This window comes from Erithacus rubecula, assembly GCF_903797595.1.
Source record: "Erithacus rubecula genome assembly, chromosome: 3".
NCBI lineage: Eukaryota > Metazoa > Chordata > Aves > Passeriformes > Muscicapidae > Erithacus > Erithacus rubecula.
Genome location: NC_136689.1, coordinates 49,807,447 through 49,834,266, shown reverse-complemented (window position 1 = coordinate 49,834,266; position 26,820 = coordinate 49,807,447). Strand labels below are relative to the sequence as shown.

The window sequence follows — 26,820 nt, the reverse complement described above, 5'->3', positions numbered from 1 at the left end:
TGGAGCTCGGGGAGCCGCGGTGTGCGCGGGGGAGGCGGGGAGGGCGGCAGGAGCTGACAGCGGAGCGAGCAGGGACAGCGCGCCTCCGCTCCCCGGCACCGCGACACCGCCCCGCCGCTCCGCTCCGCATCCCATCCCATCCCATCCCATCCCATCCCTATCCCCATCCCCATCCCCATCCCATCCCCATCCATTCCCCTTCCATTCCCCATCCCCATCCCCATCCCCATCCCCATCCCCATCCCCATCGCTCGCCCCGGCCCCCCCCGGCCCCGCTCCACCTCCCAGCCCCGATCCCCGCCTCCGTCCCCCGGCTCTGCATCTGAGCCAGGCAAGAGAGGACGGTCGGTGTCCTGGAGGCCCGAGGGGCGCAGAGGAAGAAGGAGGAGCTGGAGGAAGCGAAGGGAAGGGGAGGGGAGCGTAGGGAAGAGGATTTTCCCGTCTCCTGTCTTTTTTTTTTTTTTTTTTTTTTTTTTTTTTTTTTTTTTTTTTTTTTTTTTTTCCAGAGGGGGAAGGTTGCTGCTGCTAGTGGCAGCGTTTCCTCCTGCTGAAAGGTGATGAATACATGAGGAGAGAGGCTCTGAGCCTGCTTCTGTGCTGCGGGAGTGTCTCTCCCTCCCTCCCTCCCTCCCTCCCCTCTCCCTGCTTCTGCGTGAGTGTGTGTTTGGCTGCCCGGCTGTGTGTGCGTGTACACTGTGTATATATATCTGAGCTGGGAGGTTATTGCCAGCTTCTCTCAGCAGCGCTCCTCTGTACAGGAAGAAGGGCTCAGCTGCAGTGGTAGCATCAACAGCAGCATTAGCAGCACCAACTGCTTCAGTCGCCTTTCTTCCTTCCCTTCATCTCCATTTCCCTTTTCCCTCCCTCCTCCCACGTCTTTTGGGGGATTGCTCTTCATATTTTTTAAATTATTGTTTATTTTTCTACTCTACAATCCTTGTTATTTGATACTTCGTGGTGTTTGTTTTTTGTTTTTTTATTTTTTCTTTTTTTCTTTCCCCCTTCCTCTGAGAAGGAGGCACAGAAACACACACGCACAAACACAGAGAAATAAGGGAAAGAAAAGTACCGGGACTTATCCTGCTGCTGCTGCAAACCCAAAGATAGCAGACGAAGAGGGGGTTTGGCTCCTACCCTAAGGTAAAGCCCTGCCCCCTTTACCTCCTCGACACCTCCTCCGAGGAATAGAAGGAGAGAGAGCGAAGGGGGCCGAAGTGGAGAAAAGCAGGTCTTCCGTGGCTGGCATTTGGAGTACAGGAGCCAGGAAGTGAAGGATGGTTGTGGTTACCCGAGCTGGCTGCAGGGCAGCTCTCTTCCTCTGGATTTTCATCAGCATTAGCTGCAGAGCCAGGACTGCTCTGCCTGCATCTCGTAAGTACCCTTTTCTAAGAAACATGCACAATTCCAGCTCTCAATTAAGCCAGAGGGAAATTCCCACAACTCTGTGATGTTGATTATTTTTACTTTGCTTATGGATATTGTGTTTGATTGTGTTTGATTTTTCTTTGTATGTGTATGTGTACACTGAGGTCTGATACTGTTTGCAGTGCTCCCCATCAGATCTTCCTTGGTGATTTCAGTGGTAGCTGGTGTGGAAAGTTGAAAGAGACCTGCTCTGTGATATAATCTTGGTTCTGCAATGGAGTCAGAGGGGGAAAGGAATCATAAGCTGTTCAAAGTTTAGAGGTAGTTTTTGTTTGCCTGATCGGTTTGATTTGCTTTGGTTTTTCCTACCTTCCTTAGCAAGGATGCAATTTTCATTTGGAAGTACTTAATTTCCACGGTTTTGTGAGGAAAAAGAGGAGATGTGAGCAGTTTCCATAACTAATGTTTTATCGAGGAGCAGCAAGAGAAAATTCTGTCTCATTTGAAAGGAAAGAATGATTATGGGATGATGAGAGGGAACTGAGCCAGGACAGCTTTTCTTGAGAGTGAAGTTTTGCTGCCCATAATAGAATGAGCAAAGGTATTTTAGAGGAGACCATCAATTGCCCTCCCAGCAAGGCAGGAATAGTAGAGAAATGATCAAGCATCTGCTGAAATGCTGAACTTCAGACCAGAGGAGTGTAGAGCACCTGTACAGAATCCAATTCTGCTATCAGTGTTAAAATGACAGCATATTCATTGATTTCAGTGGATATTGGATCAAATCTTTAACATTGCACTGAGCTGCAGTTTCGAGCAAAACATTTTGCAAGTAGATGTCAGTATTAAGTATTCAGTTGTTTCTCTTTAGACCATGTAAAACATTGCCAATTGCCAAGTATTTTTGAAATGCATGCTGAAATGTAACAGTGGATTTTTATGTTCATCATCATACTGCTGGCTTGATCGGCTGTTTATAGAGGAAGGAAGTGTCCTGAAATGTTATGGATATATGTGCTGGGATTGAATACATGTGAATGGAGGTTGATTCTACCGACCAAGCAGGGAATTGCCATAGAATGTAATGCATATACAGCATAGAGAGCTATGTAGATCACTCTATATAATTATTTATTTAATTATTTCCTTGGGGGCAGGAATGAACAATGCAATTATTAGGGAATTGCAGCACTGCTATGCTTTCTTAATGGGTTTCTATCTGTTATTTTCTAATACCTATTGGAAAACAAGTGTTATTCCAGAATTTATTTGCATTTGTATGTTTGTTTGTGTGCCAACAAATATGCACAGCAATGTCTTCATTGTTATCTAGGTCTCAGAGGCTGTAGGACGTTCAGTTGTTTTCCTACCTTTGAATTAGAAGTCTTGATTCTGAGATTTACTTCTTAGTTTTGACCAGCTATATTATTTTTCTTAGGCATACTATTACTTAATCTCTCAGGCTCTGCATAACAGGAATGTATGGGAGCAAGAAATCATAATTTAGATTGTCAGATATCTGTTCTTTGAAAACTAAGTCCCTGCTTTTCTCTAACAGGGTTTTGGAGCTTTTTGTTTGTTTTTGTCACTCAGCAACTAATGGCTGTAGTTTAACTTGAAAATTTCCTACAGGGGGTTATCTGATTTTCCAACAAACAGATCTTTAACTTTTGAAAGAAGTTTGTTGAGAAGTTAGTGGTTGCAATAACTTCACTATAGCGAGAAAATCCCAGGAATAGAGGAGATATATAATCTTAATAACAATTTTCAATTTACAATTCAAAGATTTATTTATATTAATCCACTTTCCAAGAGCTTATACATTATACTTCTTAAGTAGTGAGTGACATTTAATTTTATTTCTGATTCACTTCTGAAAGTGAAATGGAGCTAGATTTGTTTACTGGAAACATAAATATAGCTAGAAGTACACATCAGCCTTAAATTTCCAAAAGGATTGTTCACATTGCAGCACATAGTGAAACTTCTTGTAAAGGTTTACAGGTGCTTGGGAAGTGGTACCACAGTGGGAGCTCCAGTGCTGTGTCACAGTGTTTTGGTGCACCATTTTGCTGGTTATTCTGTTGCATGCTTTGCTATGCAAAGTGGTCACTGTACTGTATTTTGTCACTGTGCTCTATTTTCTGGATTTGTTTGCAACTTTGTATACAACTGATTGTGAATGGGATTGGAGAATTTTGTTCTCTGTTGGCAAGAGAATGTACCTAGTCTTCATCTTTTTATTTTTATTTTTTTCCCTTTTTTTCCTTCTGCCAATTTTGAACCTCATATTGAGAATGCTTCTGAAAGAGTTAAAACCTGTGTGAAATGCAACTTTGATGTAAAACTTATTTCCAACCACTATTTCATTTTCTCCTTCATTGTTAGTTTATGTTTTGGCTTTGAAGTAATTAACAACATCAAATTTATTTTTTACAGTATTTTTTAGGAAGTATGCAAGATTTATGGTGCACAGTGAATTACAAATCCCTAAATATGAACTTGCTATTCAGTATTTTCTTACAGTCTGCTTGTGCTGGCATAGAAAAATATACTGCTTTCAGAAAGAATGGAATTGGACATTGCTTATGTGAATATACTGTATCTCAAATGTTTGTTTACTTTGCAAAGTAAATCCATCTCTGTCATTAAAATGGAATTTCTCAGTAATACTGATTCAGAAGTGATCATGTTGAAAGCTTTTAATCTCATTCAGTTTTATCTCAAGATGCAGTGGGTGTTGAAAGGCTGTCCTGTGTTGTAATAAACATACATTGTGATACAATATCGCATGCATTAATGCTCAGATCTTACTGTCAATACAATTCATGGACATGTTTTCATACTCTGCCAATAAATTCTTCATATTACTGCTTTTTTATTTTTATTTTTAATTTTTTTTTAATAAGCATGAAGGAATGAAAACACCCTTCTGGAATCAAGGCTAATGAACAGCTCAACCAGGAGAGGTCATCACAAGATAAAAAGTAACACGGGAAATACAAATTTAGTGCTTTATAGGCTTTTATGTGTCTAAGATGGAATGATAGGAATATGAATATGGATAGACTAACTCTCATTTGTATTCCTTTAAAACACCCAAACACACAAAGCAGAAACCTTGTTACTTAAAAAGAATGTTAAAGATATTAATTATAGGATCATCTCCTTTTTTGTGAAAGGAATTCACTTTGCAAGTAATTATCTTTCACAGCTAAGGTTTTCTGCTTTTTTTCATCATGTCTTTTTTTATGCAATGCAAACGTGATCAGTACAGAGCTATTAAAACTTCTAGTTCTGATTCTTGTCTTATTTTTGTCGTAGGTCCCATAGCACTGCTCAAGTTGAAATTTGAACCCATTGGTGCAGAAATCAAATGGGGGGCATGTACGGTAGATCATTAAGATATGTAACATAAAAAATATGCATCTTTTACCTTTGACTGAATGACACCCCTATTTTCCTGGGAAAAGAATTGAAAAGGAGCAACGTCCCTTTTGAAAGAGCAAGACATTGCACATGAAAGTCCTTTTTAAGGGGCCAGGTTGGATTGAGCTCTGAGCAACCTGGTCTGGTGAAAGGTGTATGCCTATGTTGGGCATATGAGATGCCATATATTCTGTTAGATTCACATTTGAGGAATAGTTCTCTTCCAGATAATGTCTCAGATATAATGATATTTTTGGAAATCTGATCAATTCCTTTTTTTATTTTTTTATTTTTTTTACTGATCAAAATTTCTTAGTTTAGGTCTTGCTGTCATGAGGTTAACTCAGAGGTCCCACAGAATTTAGTTTCAAGTATACCAAACCATTTTAAAGTACATTTAATATTTAATAATTTTTCTTATCTTTGGGGGTCAAACCACTTTAAAATATACTAAACTTCTAATTTGAGGGCTTAGCTTTCTTTTAACTTCATGGAATGTCATAACATTAAACATATGCTTTCTTTTTCGTTCTTCTAGAACACTTTAGCTATAAATTAGAACAAAATTTGCATCCATCATTGTATAATTGTATTATTATTTAGGTGCTATTCATCACTGCATAATAAAATTCACATTCAACAGACAAGTGACAGTTTTAACAATATTGCACTGAGTTGCTGAGTTACTTTTATTGTTTAACAATATTGCATTGAGTTACTCATCATGACTCTAAATAAATTGTCTTTTTCTTGAGCAATAAGTTAACTTGTATGTGAATGAATGATATAGTATCAAATAGTCTGCTGTGATTTCAAAATTGGTGACAGCAGCCAAAGCCTGTGTCAGTGCTGAAAATCCAGTTTCAAAGAGTCTTTAACTTTTGTGTATGCAACATTGCACAAAACCTGATTGCAGAAATTCATCTAGATACAGCAATTCTGATTCAAAGTTTGGTGTCAGTGGGCATTGAATCAATTTTAAAAGTCATTGAACTACTGTTTTAAAAACTGGCTTTTGCTTGGGTTGTTTTTGCTTTGCTTGTGTTTAGTTTAGTTTTTTTTTTTAAATTCTGGTGCAATAGTGTGAAATAAGGCATAAAAATTTCTTTAATAAGTAGTCTAGCCTAAAAGAAAGTTTGAAGGTGTAGTTAAAGATTATGAATTGAAAACTTGTTTCTGAATATTGGTTGTTTCTTTTGCGAGGAGAGGAGAAATATTTTTTATTTTGTCAATTTTTTTTTTACTCAGGTATTTTAACACAGGAGACTTTTCAGTTTCAGTTGCTGCAATTGGGATAGGAAATTATTTATATTAATTATTTTTATAATTATTAATTATGTAATTATTATATATCATTATTAATTTTTAATTATATAAATTAATTATTAATTCAACATAAGACTGCACCTCTTCTTGAATAACTGTCATTACAATGGATCTATTCCAGACAGTAGATTTTCCTATAGAAGTTCTTCAGGACTTTCAACTTGGATCTCTAAGACTTTAAAATTGTCAAATCTAATGTTTGCAGTCTAGTATTTATCACAATGTTTAGGAGCTTTTAAGACTGTAAAACTTTTAATGTTTGGGACAATAACAAACTATGCACAAACCATGGGGGACTTTCTGCATTTTCTTTTTCTAGATTTTCAAAAGCTGATCTCATCAGACTTATAGGTCAAAATAAGATAACTGGCAAAATTTTGAGGAGTTCCCCTGCCCATCTCCATGTCCTGAATAGTTGTCATGCTCATCTTACAAAAGTGCAGTGAGTTCCAGTCAACTAGGAAACTAGAGGAGCAACATGAGTCTTCTTCATCAGATGAAATGATGGTGACTTTGCAAATTCATTATTCTTAGAAATTTCAAATAAGTTAAAATTACAGCATTATTTTAAAAATCCACATAGACATGAGATCCCTCTTTAAAAGATCAGGAAGACCTGTAGGATAAAGAGACCAGCCTATTAGCTTGTGCCTTCTTGAGCTGAAGGAAATGGAAGTTGTGCCACACATTTTAGGAACAGTGTGGTTATGTTTTCTGTCAGTGAGGTCATGATTCAGACTGTTGGTATGAGATACATTGGTATGAGATATTAGAAATGATTAAAAAGGTTCTTGAGACTTCAGCCTTTGAACTAACATTGATTTTATCTGTATTGCACTTCATTTATCCAGCTACTTCATTGGCATTACATAGGTAGATAATCCAAGACCACCAACTAATTGCAGAACATGTTAAATCTCTAAATTTGGTGATGTAGAAAATTGCAGTAATCAGTAATCAATTCTTTTGAGCCACTTGCAGTTCCAACTGGGAAGAAGACATCATAGATATTATAAAAGAATTCTCAAGTCTTATGCTTAACATTTACAAAGAACTTGGGCACTTGGTTTTGATAGCTCTGCAATTTTAAGAGAGCTTTACAAAGCTGAGACCTTTCCTACCTCAGAAATTGTCTCAGTATTCATTCACTCTAGTAGCAGCAGCCTTTTCTGATTGGGTCTTTAAGGTTGAACAGCAGATAATTCAGAGCAGAAAAGGATATTGACATTCACATTTACCTCTTTCCTCTGCCTAAAAAAGGCTAGAGATTTTTTGACTTTACAATCTCCTGGAGGAGAGATGGTTCTTTCAGACATTTAACTTAAGCAAATGATCATGCTAAGTCCATTGAGGATGGGCAAACTTATTTACACTTATGGTTCATCATTTGATGTTAATATTTATCACCATTTGAAATATTTATCACATATTTTATTTTAAGCGATGTATGCACTCCAAAAATATGTTTTAAATAAATGAGTTACTAAAATTGACTCAGCATAGCTAGGAAGTTTGTTGCCAGTTTTGCATTTGTATTGATAAAAGATCAAGTTGGGTTACAACTTTCAATGTGTAAATAAAATAAGCAGCTAAAAATATTTTCTAGAAGCCAGAAAGCATTTGAACTGTTCTAGCCAAAGGATTTTCTGTCCCACAAACAAATGTGGTGTTTTAGAATGAACATTTATTATTTCTATCTAGAATATTTAAGTCCCATCTTAAAGGGAAAGTATTTTTTTCTTGTAGATTTAATGACTGTCTAAATATAAACATTCTGTTTGATTTTGTAAAATTGATGTATCATCACCTAAGTATTGATAAAAAATGTCTCTTATTGATTGCTTAATCATCTTGTGTACTTCAACTGGTATTAACCGTAATCACAATGAAAACCTGGAATTTATAGAGAAGTAATAGAAAAGACATGAGCTGAGGAGACTGCAAAGGTCCATTTCCATAAGGGTTAGCAGAAAGTCTGTGATGTCTGTGATGGAAGGTTTGCCAGAGAAGAAAGGGAAGAATTATTGTCTAAGGGCCTAATGCAACAGGATAAAACACAGCAGGAAATGCAACCTTAATATATTTAACATTTTCATGTTTTACATACTGGTTTTAAGTATCATTGGTGTAAAGTTGTTGAAACACACTTTGAAATGTAATTAAATTGGAATGTACTTTTATTAATTTTATGGAAATAGAAGGACGACTGTGGTTCAGGAAAAGCAAAAAGAAAAGCAAAACAAAACCCTAGAGTAGCAAGCCAACACACAGGAAAACAAAAAAATACTAAATTTACATTCTGTTGACTCAGGTTTCAAACACAGATACCTTCCTAAGATCTTCAGACTCTGTCATCAATTTCCATGAAACATAGGAAGAAACACATTTTTCCCTGAATACTGAAAAAAATTCAAATTTCTAAAAGAAAAAAGTAAAAAGAAAAAGAATAAAAAAGGTTAATGAGTTAATTTTAAAACACAGAGATTAAAACTAGCGGCATCCACCATTGTTCTGGGCTATGGGAAAGAAGGGAGAGAGATGTGCTGAACAGAGGCTGAGGTTGTCTCCCACATAATATTTTTTTTTTTTTCTGAGGAATGGAGTCACAGGGAGTAGTTTGCCCTGTCCACAGCATCAGCATTGCATTAGGAGAATAGGGGGGTTCTGTGAGGAGCAGAGTCAGAAGAATATCCTCTACAGGGCAGGCTCTGCTGGATACATGCTCCCAAGCCTCAGCAAGCTGTACTCTCCAGTGCTCTTTCCTTTGGTTTTGCATCCAAAAAATTATGCTATGGGCATACTGTCAGTTATATGATGAATGTCCTACCTGCTTCTTCCCTGGTACAGCCAAGCTGTTAGAAATGATAGCAGAGTTCCCTTAGATAAGAGAAGGTACCCATTACTGTTCCAAACTTTTTCAAAAAATATACACACACCCTTTTGCTTCTGCTCCTAATCCATTTGCCATTTTTCACATGCCTCCTTTCTGATTTTATTCATCATCTTACTCCCTACCCTCTGCCCTCTCCCTACCCTTTCCTCCAGCAACAAAATGACTCCACTGGCTTCTCTTTAATTCTCACTCTATTGAGTAATTTGCTGAGCCTGAAACTAAGTGAGATTGTCTTCATTGATTCCTGATTAATTCATCTGTTTGTGAAAGCTAGGTACACAGGTAATAACTCAATTGAAATTCCTTCACTGCTTAATTGCTGTGCCATAATCCTGGCCTGTTAAATCAGATAATCAGATATTACAAATGAAGTTAAGATTTATTTTTTCAAAACATAATTATTAGAATATAATTATGAGGAATGTTTTTATTAACCCTGTTTATTCATAAAATGCAATTTTAGATTGTAGGTCAGTACAGTGCATAGGTTTTATTCATATGGAAAAAATTGTGTTAGAAGAATTCTCTGAGTGAATTATGCTTCCAAATCTACATATTCATAACATGTAAAGCCAAAAAGGATACAGTCCAGCTACAGTGATATGGTAGATTATACTACTGCTTCTTTCTGCTTTACAGATCATAAAAGCAATGAACCAGGGAGTGGTTTGGGTTGGAAGAGACATTTAAAGGTCATGTAGTCCTACTCCACCCCACAGGCAGGGACACATTTCACCAAACCAGATTCTTCAGTGTACTGTCCAACTTGACCCCAATATTCCAGGGATGGCAGCTTCTTTGGGCAGTCTATTCCAGAATTAATTCCTTTTGTGTAATCTAAATCTGCCCTCTTTATTTTAAAAATGTTCCTCTCATACTATCAGTACATGCTCTGGGAAAAAGTATTTGTCTTTCTTGTAGCCCACTTTTAAGTATGGAAATGTCTGCCTGGAGCCTTTTCTTCCAAGATAAACCACACCAACTCTCTCAGTTTCTCTTTATGAAAAGGAGAAACCCTCTGACCATTTCCACAGCCCTCATGTCAACAAACTCTAAAATGTCAATGTCTTTCTTCTCTGGGGGCCCCAGAGCTGAACTCAGTGCTCCATATCAGATCTAAGGACAGCAGAGTAGAGGGGCAGTGTGACATCCCATGACCTGTTGCCCATGCTGCTTTTTATGCATTCCAGGATCCTACTGGCTTTCTGGGCTGCAAGAGCACATTGCTGGCTCGCATCTAAGTTTTCATCTGCCAATATCCCCAACCCCTTCTTTGCTCTCAGTTCATTCATCCCCCAGTTTATATTGCTGCTGGGGGTTGCCCCAGCATAGGTGATGGACGTTACACTTGGATTTGTTGAACTTCATGAGGTTCACATGGGACCACTCCTTAAGCCTGTCCACATTTCTCTGGATGGCATCCTTTCCCGCAGTCATACCAACAGTACCACTGAGGTCGATTTCATTCCACAAACTTGCTAAGGGTACACTCAACCCCATGGTCTAGGTCATTAATAAAGAAACTGTACTTGTTCCAATAGCCCTGAAAGAAAACACTCATCTCCATTTGGATCTGCATTCAGACTTTGAGCCATTGACTCTCCGGGCTTGGCTGTCCAATCAATCCTTATCTATCTAGCAATTCATGTGCCAAACCCATATTTCTCCAATTCAGAGACAAGTGTGTTGTGTAGAACTGTGTCGTTGGCCAGGTAGGTTACATCAGAAGCTCTTCTCTCATCTACCAATAGAGTCAGTCCTTCATAGAAGGCCACCAGGCTTGTCAGGTATCATTTGCCTTTTATGACACCATGTTTGCTTTCCCTAATATACCTCTTAGTCATTCATATTCTTCATCAGAGCTTCTAGGAGAAACTGTTTCATGAACTTTCTAGGCACAGAGGCTGACTGGATGACAGTTCTCAGGGTATCCATTTTGACACATTTTTATAAATGGGTGCAATGTGTCCCGTTTTCCAGGCACTGGGGATTTTGTTGACAGTCATGACTTTTTGGAAGTGATAGAGAGCTGCTTTTATCTGCCAGTTCCCTCAGGACCCTGGGATGTATCTTATCAGAGTCCATGGATTTCTCTATCTTCAGATTCCTCAGATGGCCTTGATTCTAGTCTGTTCCTACAACAGAGTCCCTGCCTTTATATTCAGGGTCTTGAGAGATGTGGGAAATTCAGGCGTCAGGAAAAACTTGAGGAAAAATATCTCTGAGCACATCAGACTTCATGTCAGCTGTCATCAGATTCCTTGTCTTATTTTTCAGAGGGGTACAGTATCTTTTGTTTTTTTTTTCCCAAGTCACATACCTATCAGGGTTTTGACATTTTTTCTGACGTTGAATGTCCTGGTCTGGAGATATGTTCTTTACCCTAAGTTCATGTCTTCAAACATGGTCACATTGAAATGCCTAATCATTCCTTTTACCAGCTGACTTACTTGCCCCAAGCTTTTGAATGTAAACTTCAAGTCATCTTCAGCTTCATAGCCTGTGCATTTTTCTGCAGTTCAAACAATAAAGATGTTAAACAATGAAGGACTAGAAATCAGACTTCCGCTAGAAGGTTCTCACTAGAAACCACTCATTTCCTTTGTTAAGATTAGAGAGCCACATTTACAATAATCTTGAATCTTGCTTAAAATACTGTGGGTTGCCATTCAATTAGCTTCAGAAATCAAAATACATATTATTGCAATGTATGCAGAAACAACATCTTGTATTTTCAGAGAAAAAGAATACGCTTTCAGAAGATCAGGATATTTAATAATATCTACTTTTTTAAAAACTATGCTTTTCAGTAATTGCTTTTACAGCATTTAAATTTTTGTTAATCAGGTTCTATTATTTTGTTTAGCAGCAATGTTATTGGAGTGGCTTGTAAATGTGCAGGTCATATTTTCAGTCTCTGCACTCCATGGTTTCTTTCAGCCTTCTGGAATTTCCTTGGATTAATCAGCAGAGACCGTCTCAGTTACAGCTTGCCCTGCTGGTTGAAACTGTCTAGCCTTGTTAACCTCTGTTTAACATCTTCGTCAGCTTTTATTTAGAATGTAAATTGTTTTGTTGCCACTTTGGGATCTAACTATGCAGTCTTGTTTGTTTTCCTAACACTGCATGATTTTGTCTTTTCTAAGTGATTGCCAAATTCATCACTTATGTGTAGCAGTCTTTTGGTATGGTTCCTTTTTCTCCTCAACTCCTCTCTCACTTCTTAAAGAAAACTCCAAAACACAAAATCCAGCACCCACACCTGTGGTTTTGTTGAGTTTTTTTTTCCCCTTAATAATAGTTCTTATGATTTCTGTGCATAGACAAATTAAACCTTATAAATTTTTGCTTATAATTTTAATGTATTTGCTAAATTCTGTTTTACAGAATTTCTGTTTTACAGAAGGGTTGACTTTCTAAGAGTCTGCTGGAGGTTATCTTGCCTTGCTCAAATAGGGTTTCTTATATCGAATCTAAATCTGTCCAGCAGATAACATGGCCTTAGAGAGGCTAGAGCAACACAGTTGTTGGTTTCAAGCAATTGCATTCATTTGGATTTTAGGGATTTTAGAGATTCTCTGAATTCTTAATTTAACATTTTGCTGTATCACTAAGGTCAGTCTCATAGAAATGCCCCTCCCAGTCTTCACTGGCATCTTTTTCTATATTTACAGTGAATAGTTAGTTCGGAATTCTTGATGTCATAGAGAATATTTATATTCTGAATTAGAAAAACAATTCTCTTCTGTTGCTGAATTTACCTTTTATGTAATATCAGTAGAACCAATATGTTCATTGTGAAGAGTGCTCAGAGATAGGAGTTGATTTTATTTTTCTCCTCACTGGGAAAGGAAGTTACTTTTGGTTTTATTTTAAATCTGAAATGGGGTAGCTTAAACTACTCACTAGGTAATAACTTCTGTTATTACTTCACTAGGAGGTATTTTTTTCTTACTTGTACAGCTGTTGAAAAAATATAATTGCAGGCAGTGAGGACCAGGGAAATACATTCTGATATGCTGAAACAGGGATACTTAGATTACAGGCCTATTACAAAACCAGACACTCAAGAAACAGTCTAATGAGTGAGAATTCTGTCCTCACAGTTATGACCTAAAAGTTTCCTTTCATTCTCCTGACTAAGTCTAAAAAAAGGAAGATGGAACCAAACTAGAAAAATCTTGAGATGGAAGTAAGTACTGAAATTTCAGACATGACTCATATTCAAAATTCATTAGAGTGAGATCAGTCTTTCTAGATCAGTCATGTCCCTGCACATATTCCTCAAACTCTGTATCAGAATGTATTTGACAATTTTTTTTACTGATGAGGGTGTACATGCAGTGCTCCTTTGGATTTCTCAAGATTCTCTGTATTGTATACCCTCTAGTATCTTGATGTAGGAAAGCATCCCCCAAAATGTAAGATGGCATATTTTCAAGTAAGCAGCTAAATGAAAAGTGCACGAGTAACAGAACAAAAGGAGATAAATGGAAAACAAAGAAAAATAAGACTGAATTTTCAACAGAACTATAAACAAAATTGTATAATTTTGAGAAACCACAACAAATATTTGAAGTCTGATTATAGGAGTGAAAATAATTTATTGGCATGTGTCTCATTTACACAGACATAAAGATTAGCAGAGTGCTGAGAATTTCTGAGAATTTTTTGTGCAATTTCTGAGGTGTGATTGGCATTTTATTGTTATACATACATTTAAGACAATACTCTGCTTTCCAAGAAGAAAAATATTATTTGCAAGTGTAGCCTGTTATTTGTACTTATAAATCAGTGTATTCCTTGGTTTGCTTTAATAATTCTGATTGCAGAAAGAAATGAACATGAAGCTATAAAGGATCTTATAGTAATTCAGAATATAAAGATACAAATACTTCTAATAACATGCAAATTTTATACATATCAAAGAAAAATTGTTCTGGTGTCAGTTTTAGTGAAGAATATAAATATTTTTCAGCTCTGGTGTTTAATGACTCAACCGTTTTTATTTTCTTGCCTTCCATCTTCCTTCTGCCCCAGGCAGACGTTTCAACTAATTCAAATAAAAATACTTATGTGATATTCCAGAAGAATCTTATCCTTTGATTTTGGCAGAGGAGCAGGAGGGAAAAAACTGACATCTTTCTGTATATTCCTGCAGGCAAATCCATACTAACATCTGAGGTGGATCCATCAAGAATTGGAAGATGTGAATAGATCCTGGGGGATGTTTTATGATAGAAGGGATGTGGAGACCATAAGGGCAGGAATCAGGACTTCCTTCTGTAAAATACTCAGCTCCTTGAAAACTGTTCAGAGGCTCTGGGAGAAGACAGATAACCTGGTGCTGATTAAGTTCCCTAGTTCCCTGCAGTTTTTGTTGGACATTGCATGTTTGGGCTGCTTTTATTGTGGATATATATAGAATAAATATGCAAACCATTTGTAAGAATTACCCTAAAATGTGCATCTGACTATGTGTAATCTATGCCTTTAATAAGAAGAGCAGTGTGCATAAAACAGTCTTGATAACACAACTGATAGCAGTAAAATTTGTCAGTGCTAGATCTCCTCTAATTTGGTTTTAGCAACAATAATATTTTCATAAACCATATTGAAATAATCCAGCCACATTCTATACAGCAAAAGATCCCTTAGATTTCTAAAAAGAATTTATGAAATCTGGCTGGCAGAAGGCACCACAAATACTTTCAAAGAAAGAATCTGATTCAACTGCAGAATTGCTCTTCAAATACAAGCTTTGCATTGTTCTGGATGTGTTTAAATTGAATTTAATACACATAATTAACCAGTCTGCTAAATGGACTTCATACCTAAAGCTTGATTTTCTGGAAATGTTAACTCCTCAGCTAGTATAATTTCTGTGACTTGAATAATTTTATGGTTTAAATAATAAGGACCTTACTCTCATAGATTAAGTGAAGATGGGGAAAAAAATAACACGAAGATAACAGACATTGACTTCCAGGAGCACAATAATAAACACACATCAGCAACCTCAAGGTTATTTTAGAATTTATTGACTTATGTGCAATCTTCCTAAATAATTATTAACTTTTTTTAGTTATCAAATTTATTTCTAGAGAGGATAAACCCTTCAGAAATTAATTCTTAAGGATTTAAAGTTACAAAGGTTACATTCTGTTCAATTCAGAGATACAGATTATAATTTATCTAGTTGGTACTGAACACTGAATTTTAGAATATGCAAAATCTGTTCATTAAAAATGGCAGCAAATTAGGCCATAAAATGTAAGTGATTTGAATGGTACATAGAAAGTAGAACTGTCAGTTATTTTGGGGGATGGGTCTGACTGTTAAGTGTGACTTTTCAGCTGATATCAGATGACTAACAAAATTTTGGAGCTTAAAATAATAGAAAGGTTTCCAGTTAAATTAATTGATTAGGAATTTAATCTGTAATGAATGGATAGAGTATGATAATCTTGTATCAGAATATCTCTGATTCTTTGAGAGCAAACTATCAAATACATTTACATAATTTGAAATCCTAGCCATTATCTTTTTCCAGAAATACTGTAAATTAATTACCATCTTGTGGTTTTTAAAGCATCTGCACTTCCAGTCCATAACTTCAGCAAAGTAATATGCATCTAATATTAGTTTTAATAGTTATTAATACATGTTCAGCTAAAGACATTTCTGTCACTGATCTGAAAATCTGAACTACTCATGTTTTGCAATGGATTGTCTGTCAATATCTTCTAATTTAAAATAATGGTACACTTGACAGAATCTCCAGAGATTTCTTGAAAGTGTTGCAACTTGTAACAGGTTTAGGCTCATTTTGGTCACACTGGAAGTCTGGTTTCCAGATAAGGGAAGAGGCTGATGAGAGGGAAACCTGTGAGGATGCCTATGTCCTTCCTTACATAATCATTAAGCTGTGAATACTCCCCTTTGAATTGAGATGGGGACATTGAGATGTAGGATGAAGGTATTCATCTTGGCTGATGGATCATGATTGATTCAACTACACTGAGAGACAACTGCAGTATCTCAGAAGATGTCAAAGACTCATAAATTATCCTGAGCTCCACAATATTACATCATCCAGTGTGAAGCTCCCTGCCTGAGGGGAGGTACCTGGTCATTCCCACCTGAACCTGAGGGACTATAAAACCAACAGATTTTGCATTCTGTGGATTCTTTCCCCCTGCCACTTGTGGATGGAGTCACTCTCTATCCCTGACCTCTTGTCATTCTATCTCTCTGTCTCCCTCACATTTATTACTAAATAAAATCGGTACTATTGCCTTTGGCATATGGTCTCGTTTGCACCTTAATTTGAGCAGAGACATCTCTAATAATTTTAATAATCTGATCTTAACACCATCAGATATACTGTTGCATCAGAAATAGATTGCACAACCATATGTCAAATATTACTGTATTTTACCAAGTTTTATGTTTCATATACTAAATGACTAAATTGCTATAAGCATCTTTGCTAGGTATAATTTCTGAAAATCTCATATATTTCCAAAATTTTTGGTCTGTTTTAAAAAACAAAACATTGGAGACTATCTTGGCAGGAGATATATCAGCAGAACATGGAAGTTGAAACCCCAGAGCTTCAGTGCTGTGCAGTGTTGAGGAGACAGATCTGACTTGGTGTATGTGGAGTAGTAAAAGTCCACTTGAAATGTCCACTGGGCAGTTAAAAAGGAATCTAGAAATCAGTTTAAAAATAGGATAAAATTTATTAGGGCCACTTTTGCCTTGAAGTGAACATAATGATTCATATGGAGCCAGGTTGACAATATGAATAACTTAGATGGTTGCTGGATTATGTGGCTGCTCATAAGATCAGTAAAGACTTCAGAGATATATCTAATTGATTGCTGACAATCATTTGCACACGGAAATAGACATGAACCTTCCACTTCTCTACTGCAGATCCAAGTCCACTGGGTGACTTTACTAATTTTATTGTTAATTCAATTTCTGGGAGCAAGGGAGCAGTTCATGAGAGTTGCAGTTTGAATAATCAGGCATAATATTCTTCATTCCTCACAAGAGGCTGCCCATTTCTTGTGTTTCCTTCTCGGATCTAGCTGCAGTGGGGCAGCTGATTTTTTTCAGAAATGCAAATATTTGTTCTGTGCAAGTGCAAAATTTGATGCCTTAAAGACCTTGTTGCAAAGAATTGGTGTAAGTGGTTTGTTGTGCTATTTAATTAGTGGCTTATTTTTATTTTTTTCTGCCATTACTTAGAGTTAGGATTACAATACAAAGGAGATGGATTTTTTCATGTTTGGGCTCAGTTGTTTATTAAAACCTATCTATAGAACAGAGTTCTTGCAGCACTTTTAGCTACTAGCTAAAAGTGAGCAAAATGGAGGTGCTAATTACAAGGTTTTTTAAAGTTAAACAGTCTGATTAAAAGTTAACACTTATGTTATTTATACTTTTGACCCAATAACCCGCAGTGCAGCACTAACTATCAAACCAAAAGCTACTGACTGAAACCATGAAGAAGGAAGAAGGAACAGAAAAGGAGAAAGAGACGATACATAAGAACTTCCATCTTGTCCCATACTTATTACTTTATTTTAAAACCCTAAATTCAAAACCCTTCACTTTGTGAAATTACACACTTTTATTCTAACCTTTTATTCACACCTGTGCTTTTAACCCCATTACTCAAATTTGGAAGCCTTCTTCAAGGCCTCAAGTCAAAAGTGGTGTTTCCTTGGAGGTCAGTGTCAGAAATTTCAAAACTACTAGGCTTCTGGGGGGTCAACAAATTGGGATTTTTTAAGTTGTTTGTTAAGAGCTTTAGGGCAGACTTAGGACCATTTCCAGGAGTGATTATAAAATGGATGAAATGTTTCAGTGAGAGTTTTGGAAGGCAGTTGGCCAGCTGACACAGACTGAGAAGGAAGTTATGAACAAACAGGAGGAACTTTTATCTCCCTTTATAATGATCAGAGCTGATAGTACAATTGGTCAGAGCTCTAAGGATGGACTTCTTTGTTCATGGACATGCATGTTCATACATGCATTGACTGATACTAAGTAGGGGATTGCTAATTGCAAGGAAATCAGGCATTTGGGAAAGCAGGTCATCTAGCTTTAGCCACCCTCTTTTGGCTGCCAACCATTGCATGTGGTCTTTCCTGAAGCTTTCCTAATAAACCAGATTTAAATAACCAGAAACAGAAGTAAATTTGATTACCTAACTTAAAGATGCCTTCTCAGGTATGGTCTTACTTTGATGTGCAGTAAATAAAATCCCCTATTCCCACCTTTTTAACATTCATAAGTTCAGGCTGAGACTGAACTGAGAGGGTTGGGGATTTAAACCATGACTATCTAAGTGTTTGGGGATTTAAACCATGACTATCTAAGTGTTTGCTGCACAAACAAATGAAGGTGTTGCCAAATAAACACCCATGTTTGTATCTTGGCTATTTTTTTAATACATGTGTGGCCTACTAAATCCTCAAGCCATCTTGGAGTACCAGCATGCCATACTCAGGGTTTTGAGTTTATTTTTTTAAAAAATCTGTGTCAAAAGTTCTCTTTGTGAGTAAGCTTTTAGCTATTTATACAACAAACAACATTTTCCCCCAGGCAGTTAGAAGTTAATTTTCATCTGAATACTTTTTTTTGAGAACAAACGTGTGAAAGAAAGCTTCTCTTTCAAAGAAGAACATTAAGCTTCAGATCAGTTTTTGTACAAGGAATAAGTCAGAAGATTAATCAAACCCCTATTTTGCATTCAACAGATCATTTGGTACACAAGCATAGAAAATTAGAAGCCTATTGAGTACAACTCTACTATTTTCTTGATCAGAAAATTCTAATTAAAAATAGTAGCATAGTAAGTCAACCTCCTTCTTACTCCCCACTTCTTTTAATTGCTGAACATCATGGAGTTTTGTCCTTTTTGTTATATTTCTGCTAAATTATACCGGATCATTGCAATCCCAAAGCATATAATATTTAAGTTAATAAAATCATGCAAAAATCAACCAGACATCAAACGAGAACAGTGGCTTTCAACAGTGCACTGAAAATATTGAAAGCATTTTCATTTAAAATTCCTCTGTTATCAAACAAGTAAAATGATCATATCTGAATATTTTTTAATTAGTTTTCCCATTTGGAAACCCTTCTTATACAAATTGTCTCTTCAGATAAACAATTTTTGAAAAATCAATTTCTTTCAATCCCCCAATCTTTCAGTAGCCTGAACCGTGCCTTGGTACCCTGTAACTTTTTTCTTTGTAGCCAGAGATTCTAACTTTGTATGGGAAGACAGAGGTTCTTTTCCTACTGTTGTAATATTTCCTTTTTATCTTCAACATACTGCCATCCATAACATATTTGTTCAACTTGATGATGATCTGGGATTTTTTTTCTTTTTAAATTGTAACAAACTTTGCTTTTTTTCTTTTGCAAAGCATGGCATCAAAATAGACAGCTTTCATAGTTTTACTGTTGATAGATGAAATTTGATTTAAAAGGTGTTCACCATCTCATCCAACTGTTTTCCAGTGGAGGAAGTTTGGATGTATGGTGAAAAAGTGTTGAGTGTGACAGCAATCACTTGAATGACTTCAGAGAACCCACTATTTAATGTACCTAATGCAGTTTTGATGCTGACTTATGCAGTGAATGCAATCTTCTGTGGCATTCCAGCATATAATTAAAAGTTTTCAACATATTTTTTGGCACAGAACTTGACCTACTTTCACACTTCTAAGGTATAAAATAAAATATGACTCGCATTGCATTCCTATTTTTGTAGAAATCTACCATATCAATCTTAAAGAAAACTGCACCACACTCTAACTAGTGTGTGTGCAATATAAGTCATAATAATAATTTATAGCTGAATAATAGCATTCCATGATTAGGGATCTAGTAATAATGTATAGACATTGTGCTCAAAGCAATAATCATTACTCAAGTATGCAGTACCTGCAAAGTCATCCATACTTGTTTAAATAAGAAATTACCTACATTTATAAGGATCAAATGCATGCATTACTTAATCATAATACCTTCTTAGACTATTTAAGGCTTTTTATGTGCAAATTGCAGAGGAATGCAAGCAGATGAGGGAGATACTTGATTTGCAGAAGGGATATGAGGTAGTAAGTCAAGTGGACTTGTTCCCATTGTCCATTTAGAGTCAGATTGCTGTAGAATATAATTTTTGCCTCAAAACCTATTTTCCTATGGTCAAGCAGCTTTTCATCTACTTTCTAAAGCAGAAAGAAGAAGCTGAAATATTTCCTCCTGAAAGAAGGAGCTGAAATGTTTTCCTTCAGAGAGCAACCATATAAAATGCTGATTTTAAATCACTGCTTTACACTTCAGGTGTAACCCCCCCAAAAAAAAATTAATGCATGATTTAAAATCCTGATAGCTTTGGTATCTCCTTCAGATTTTAGAAAAGTCCATGTATCTGTAGATTTGTTTGGCCTTTTTTCCAAACGTTCCAAATGTTTTTTTCTATACTATATAGCATACAAACTTATAAAAGACCCTCTCTCTCTGTACAAACTTTGTCTCGCTCCCTGTTAATGTTATTATTCACCTTAAGCTCCATTTGCCTGACAGCAAAGTCCTGTGACACCTGAAATTGAATACTGACACACAAAGGTACTTTTTAACTAAATTTATGGAAAGTTAACAAAGGTTGCAATACAACACAAACTGGGTTCAGACAATGCCAGTCCTAAATCTTCACTCTGTTAGCTAGCACTAAGTAAAGGACTAGCAGTGTCCTCAGCAGTAATATAAGAACACCCACAGCTCTGTTTCATCCTCTTTTAGGTGTTGAATTTGTATCACTTCTATTCCTTAATTTTCCAATTCTGGCGAAATGAATTAATTTCTTTGTGCTACAGCTGAAAATTATTTAGATGTTTCAAGCCACTGCTGTGGCATAAGAGATAAAGTAATTATCTTTCTGAGCACATGGAAAAAGCGAAGAGATCGGAAAAAGAAGAGAGCTATAATGTTAGAAGAGAGGAATTAAGAAACAGGATAGATTACTTTTTCGTATTTAGATGCTACCAAGATTTTGTTACATTCAAGTTTAATATCTCCCTATTCTCAAATTATGTTGACAGGTGAAATTGATTTTGTTCAGTTCAAGGGTAATGAATTATTTAAAAGTTCATTAGTCTTTACAAGAAATAGGATTTCTTGGGGGTGATTCTGTTATGGAGATATGAAAGTAAAACATACTAAAATCTAAGACATATACAAAAGTTTATGTTTTGTTGACTTTCAGTGTGACTTGTGCTCCTCAGTATCTAGGTTTGTGGAGGATCAATGATGGTATTAAACTTATAAATCCAGTGGTGATGGGATTTTGGCACCTATCAGAATCACAGAATGAGTCAGGTTGGAAAATACCACAGTGGGCTGACTGGTCCAACCTCCCTGCTAAAGGGCCATCACAGAGCACAGAGCATAAGATTGTGTCCAGTTTGTCCTTGAATATCTCCAATGACAGAGACTTCAGAACTTCTCTGTGCAATCTGCTCGCTCATCTACACAGTAAAGCTTTTCCTCATACATACTCAGATGGAATTTCCAGTGCATCAGTTTCTGCCTGTTGCCTCTTGTCCAATTGCTTGGCTCCACTGAAAAGAGCCTGGACCCATCCTCTTGACACCCTCCCTTCAGATACATTGATATGTCTTGTACCATAGTACAATTTTTAGTCCTCTTCAGTTTATTGCCTTACCTCAACATATATAAGAATGTGTATGGATATATTAAGATCCACTCCCATACTGAATTCCAACTCTTACATCTTTTCATCGACTCATATGTCATGTTTAGTACAAAACTTCTGGGGAAGAACATCTATCGAGTTATGGTCTAAAGCATACAGAGATTCTGGCGCAGAAACATTAGAAACTCTTAAGCTTTCAAGACAGTGAAGCTGAAACACAGCTGTCTCTCCTCCTCTCGTCCTGACACAGCCTGTCAAAACCAAGCTCTGGGTAAATTAAATAGTTTTGTTTAAGAACAAGAAGTGAAGTGATTTATAGCAGTTTGAATCTGTTTGTGCAAACATAATTGTTTACTGAAATTCTTTACAGTACATTCCCAGGTGCTATGGAAATTGGTCCAAGAACAAGCTCTGCTATGCTGCTGCCCTACTCTCCTGTCAATATCAGCTCTTCTTAGACAGAGAAAGGAAGTTTCCATCTTCCTCTATCTTAAGAGCATTCATAGCTTACAAGAGAAAAGCATTTTTCTCTGCTGAAGTGTAAATGTGGGGAATACAGTTACATAATTCAGAGAAAAATAAAACTAAATCTGAGAGTTAGATAGAAATGTTGCAGCACTAGACCTTATTGTGCATTTCTCAGTCAGCTTCATGTGTTCCAGATTTTGATTCAGATGTTTGAACATGTGTATCCATCCCCAACCTTGCAATGATAAGAAGCTTTATCATCATCTACCCTTTCCCATAATGCTTTTGGATGCATCACAATGTTGAATCTGCCACTGTAAGGTGTACAATTAAAAAAACATTGAAACATTGGCACAACATTTTTTTTTGCATTAACATGCAAATAAGCTATCATTTTTCAGGGACCTGATTCACGAAAATTACTTTTGATTGATCTTTATCTTAAATAAAATTTAAGGAGAAAAGAAATTGTTTTAAAATCTATTATGTTTGTTTTATAAAAACATAAACTATTTAATGAGTGTTTTTAGGGTTTTTTTCAGTTGTATGCTTGTGGGAGATGATTTTTATAAATACCTGACTATCCATTTGTTTTTCTATTTTCAACTTGCTTCACAGAAAATGGTGAAAATATATTGGAGGAAATAAGTTTCATAGTATTATGAAAGAGAGCAAGGCCATAAAAATCAAACTCAATTCACACATTTCCCAGGCATCCACTACTGTTCTCTCTAACTATCATCATTGCTACAATCGTGATATAATTATTAATTTTCAGTTCTTATCTTTCATGCGCTTAAAATCATTGTGCACTTGTAGAGAGTAAACTGACCAAGTGGTGGATTTTATGGAGCATTTACCTTCTTAAAAATCCCATTTCACATTATCTCTGCATGTGAAGCACATAATGTGCTTAGACTCTGAAAATATGAGCTCTGATCTTGGAGGAAAGGATGCAGAAAAGTACCTGGAGGGTACTGGCTGCAACTTTGGGCATCCTAGTACATTGATTTGCTGGAGAAAGCAAGAAAGCAGCTAAGATGTCTGAATGGACACAATGTACAAAAAGAGGCCCAAAAAAATGGTTTTGCAAAGCCTTTAGTATAGAAAACTAAAGAGAAGCAGCTATTTTTATGGTATTCAAGTGTCTAATGGTGGAATGAAGAGAAGATAGAGCCAGGCTCTTTCCAGCATTAGGAAAAGGGGCAAAAATCCCAAGTTACAATCCAAATTCTGAAAAAATACTACAAAAAATATTTTCAGAGTAGGTAGAGATTGGAACAGGTTGACCAAAAAAGGTCAACCTGGTTAAGGAATCTTCATCCCTGGAGATTCTCAGTATTCAACTGCACAACCATCTGAGCAAGGCCTATATGTGCATTCTGGGGATAGCTACCTGCTGTACCTGTAAGCTCGCCAGCAAGGTCATTGTGGAATTCTGCCTGGTCTTATAGATAGGAAACAGTATGTTAGAGCCAAGGTAGCCAGTCAGGAAAGACCTAAGGAACATAATGGTCGTGACAAGGTTCACCAGAGAATGGGCCTTAAGCCCCAGAGGAACACTTCTTCCATTTGTGAGCTCCATGTCAGATGGGACGAGGAGAAGGAAATGGTGAAACTGCCCTGAGGTCCCTGAGAGTTGTGAGAAAGGAAGCCAAAGCTTCACCTAAGAAAAATGCCTTTAGAGTGATGAAGGGCTTTGCCCACCATCATCTGAGGTAAAATCTACAAATGCCCTGATACCAATTGCTTGCCTCCCCTTTTATTAACTAGTACACAGGATTGTTCAAATTAACAATTGGAATGATCATGGAAGTAAGAAGTGCATTGGTTTGAGCTGGAACTAACACATCCACAAATTCTCATCCTAGCTCTTGAAACACAAGGGAGACTTGGAGGGTGTTCCCTATGGAGTATACATACACAAGGAGCTCAATTCTATAATAAAAGGGCACCATTAAGATTCATTAGGGTTTTGCTTGTTTGTTTGTTTGTTTGTTTGTTTTTTCTCCTGTGCAGCACTATGATTTTGGCCTGACTGGAGAACTGTACTTTTCTACCTAGAAATCAGATGGAAAACATGAATGTGCAAATGTACAATTCATAATAAGGCATATTAATTATATTTCCATGCTGATTCCTCTCAGTTTATGTTCTGAATTTTATTGCAGTGTCTCCAGAACTGTTGATGTGTTTCTGGTTCCTAAAGGCAAAACAAGAGTGGACAAAGTTATTTGAAATTACTATGACCTATTTCTGCTTGGTGATTTATTTTACCTCTGGTGCTGCCTGAAGGAAATTATTGCTAGGATAATATAGCTTTTTAAAATACCAGCAGCTGTGTGGTAAAGTGAGCTGTGAATTTTTGAAGCAACAGTGATGCTTCTATTAAAAATTAATATATTTTTCATTAGAACAGACTTAAATTATTGGTGCTTTTTATTTTAAATACTTGTAGCATTTGATTAAAATGTGTTGAACATCTAATATATTTCTTTACTGGTTGGATATTTTTAATATCCAATATCAAATGCGTGTCAACTAATAGCTAATTGCTGCAAAGCATAGCAAGTCTTCTATTTCCTAATAAAACAAATCTCTTTGAGATTTCTAAATGAACTTCAAATGAAATAATCTCTTAATTTCTCACTCATCTCTCAAATGAAAGTCTATGGGCCCAATCCAAAGCCTGACAGAGTCAATGACATTTTTACTATAAACTTCAATAGGTTTTGCATCAAAACATCACTAGGTGATTACGAATAAACCAGTAAATTTTAATCTGCAATAATACAGCTCATCACGTGTAAAGTGAGTGCAAAAAATGTATTTATAGTTTATTGAGATTGTTTCAAATTAAACATGATATGGCACTTGCCCCCCTGCCAAAGTTAAAAGGGGTTTGGGCCCACACTTTGCATTTTATTTTTTGCCATATTCTCCTTGCTTAACTGAATTGCTGCTTTCTTTCTTGGCTGAAGCAGTGCCCTGAGAGAGCAGTGGAAGATTCAGCAGTGATAAGCCTGCAAGAATCTGATTGTGCTAAAGTGATCCTTCAGAGCTGAGGTCCTGAGCTTCTATCCCTCTTCAGAATTTGATGGTGGATTTTATCAGACCACGCTGTAATGTGAGATAAAGGAAGTTGTTTCTATTATTGCATTTTGTATTTGAGTGAATAATTTCCTTAGTTGTAAACACCCATATTTTGTTAAAGTGAGGTACTTAAGATTTTTTTTCTGGATTCAATTCCAAATGCCCTGAAAACCTAGTCAAAGATTCATGCATAATAGCAAGACATTATATATAGCACTGTTTCTACATTAGAGGATGTAGGCTATTTAGCTGTATTAGGAAAATACAAATATATGTGCTACAAATTTTACTTCAGCAGACATCACCCTAATGAGTATTATAATAATATTCTCTTCATGTTTAAAATTATGCATTAAAATCCCATAAGTAGTGTACTCCTACCAATAGGTGAATTATTAATAAGGTGATAATCATGGTAATGATGCTGCCTTATTAGGTCTTGATGTATCTTGTTAACATGCCAGTTAAATGTCTTTCAGTGTGGAGGGGAAAAGTGCTTTTTTTTGTGCTCAGGAGGGTACTAGAGAAGTTAATATTTTCCCAACAAAGTTTATTGTAGTCTTTCTAGGATTTTTTTCTTATTTGTTTGTTTTTCTTTAGTTTTTTAACTGCTTTTCTGAAGATTGTGGTTGCCCAAGCCCTTGTTGTCAGTTTTACCTGTCTTTAGGACATATGAAGAAGTGATAGCATAATATAATTAATGTATTACTGTAAAAAATCCGTTATTGACATCTAACCCTAAATTACTAAGTCAATATATTAATGAGTAATATGACCACTTGAGGCAAAATGCACCTAAAGCAGCATCAACAATAAGCCAATAGAAAAACACAGAATGCAACTGCTTTTTTTTCTTCTCCTAGATGTTTATTTCAATATGTTAAGGTTCTAGCATGTCAAAAAATTAAGGAGGGGAAGAAATGTGCCCCTGCAGTTCAGAAGTAACAAATAACATAAAGACTTAGTCAGCAGAGTTTGATAAACCAAAAATCTGCCATTCATCTCACTCAAATCCTAGTGTGTCCAAGCAAGCAAGCAAACAAGCTCTGTTATATTTTATTTTTTAACCCAGAAAAATAAGTCTGTTTTTTTGTTTGCAGCTTTAATACCGAGTTCTCCTCAGAAATTTAAAATAGGCAGAATATAAATCTTTTTCCATAACACTTTCAGTCCAATTTGCAAACCTTGGAGATCTATTGCTTTCAGCTGCCAATACTTGTCTGTCTGAAGTTAGAGAAATTTATCTCAAAGAAGCTGAATTTCAGGAAATCCATTACAAAACTTGCAAGAACTAGGTAACTAGCTAGCATTCTGAAATAATTTATTTTTATTTCATCATTTTTACAGCTATATCTGAGGCCCTTTGTAACAGCAATAATTAGGGTGTATTTGAGGTTGCAAAGGACATGCTGACTGACAAGTGTTCTGAGTGTAGCAAGTTTTGTTATGTTTTGCTGCTGGTTGTTGGCACACAGTGACTTTTGCACATTGGTGGATC

At 36.3% G+C, this 26,820-nt stretch overlaps 1 protein-coding gene across 1 annotated transcript in view; it reads left to right on the top strand.

Annotated features, from left to right (window-relative positions):
- The first annotated feature begins 495 nt into the window (after window positions 1-495).
- CNTNAP2 (contactin associated protein 2) overlaps window positions 496-26,820 on the top strand; it is a 1,078,336-nt gene continuing 1,052,011 nt past the window's right edge. The window contains exons 1-2 of the mRNA XM_079302400.1: window positions 496-554; window positions 1,016-1,371. Coding sequence (XP_079158526.1) covers window positions 1,275-1,371 — 97 coding nt within the window. The 5' untranslated portion in view covers window positions 496-554; window positions 1,016-1,274. The remainder of the gene's footprint in view (window positions 555-1,015; window positions 1,372-26,820) is intronic.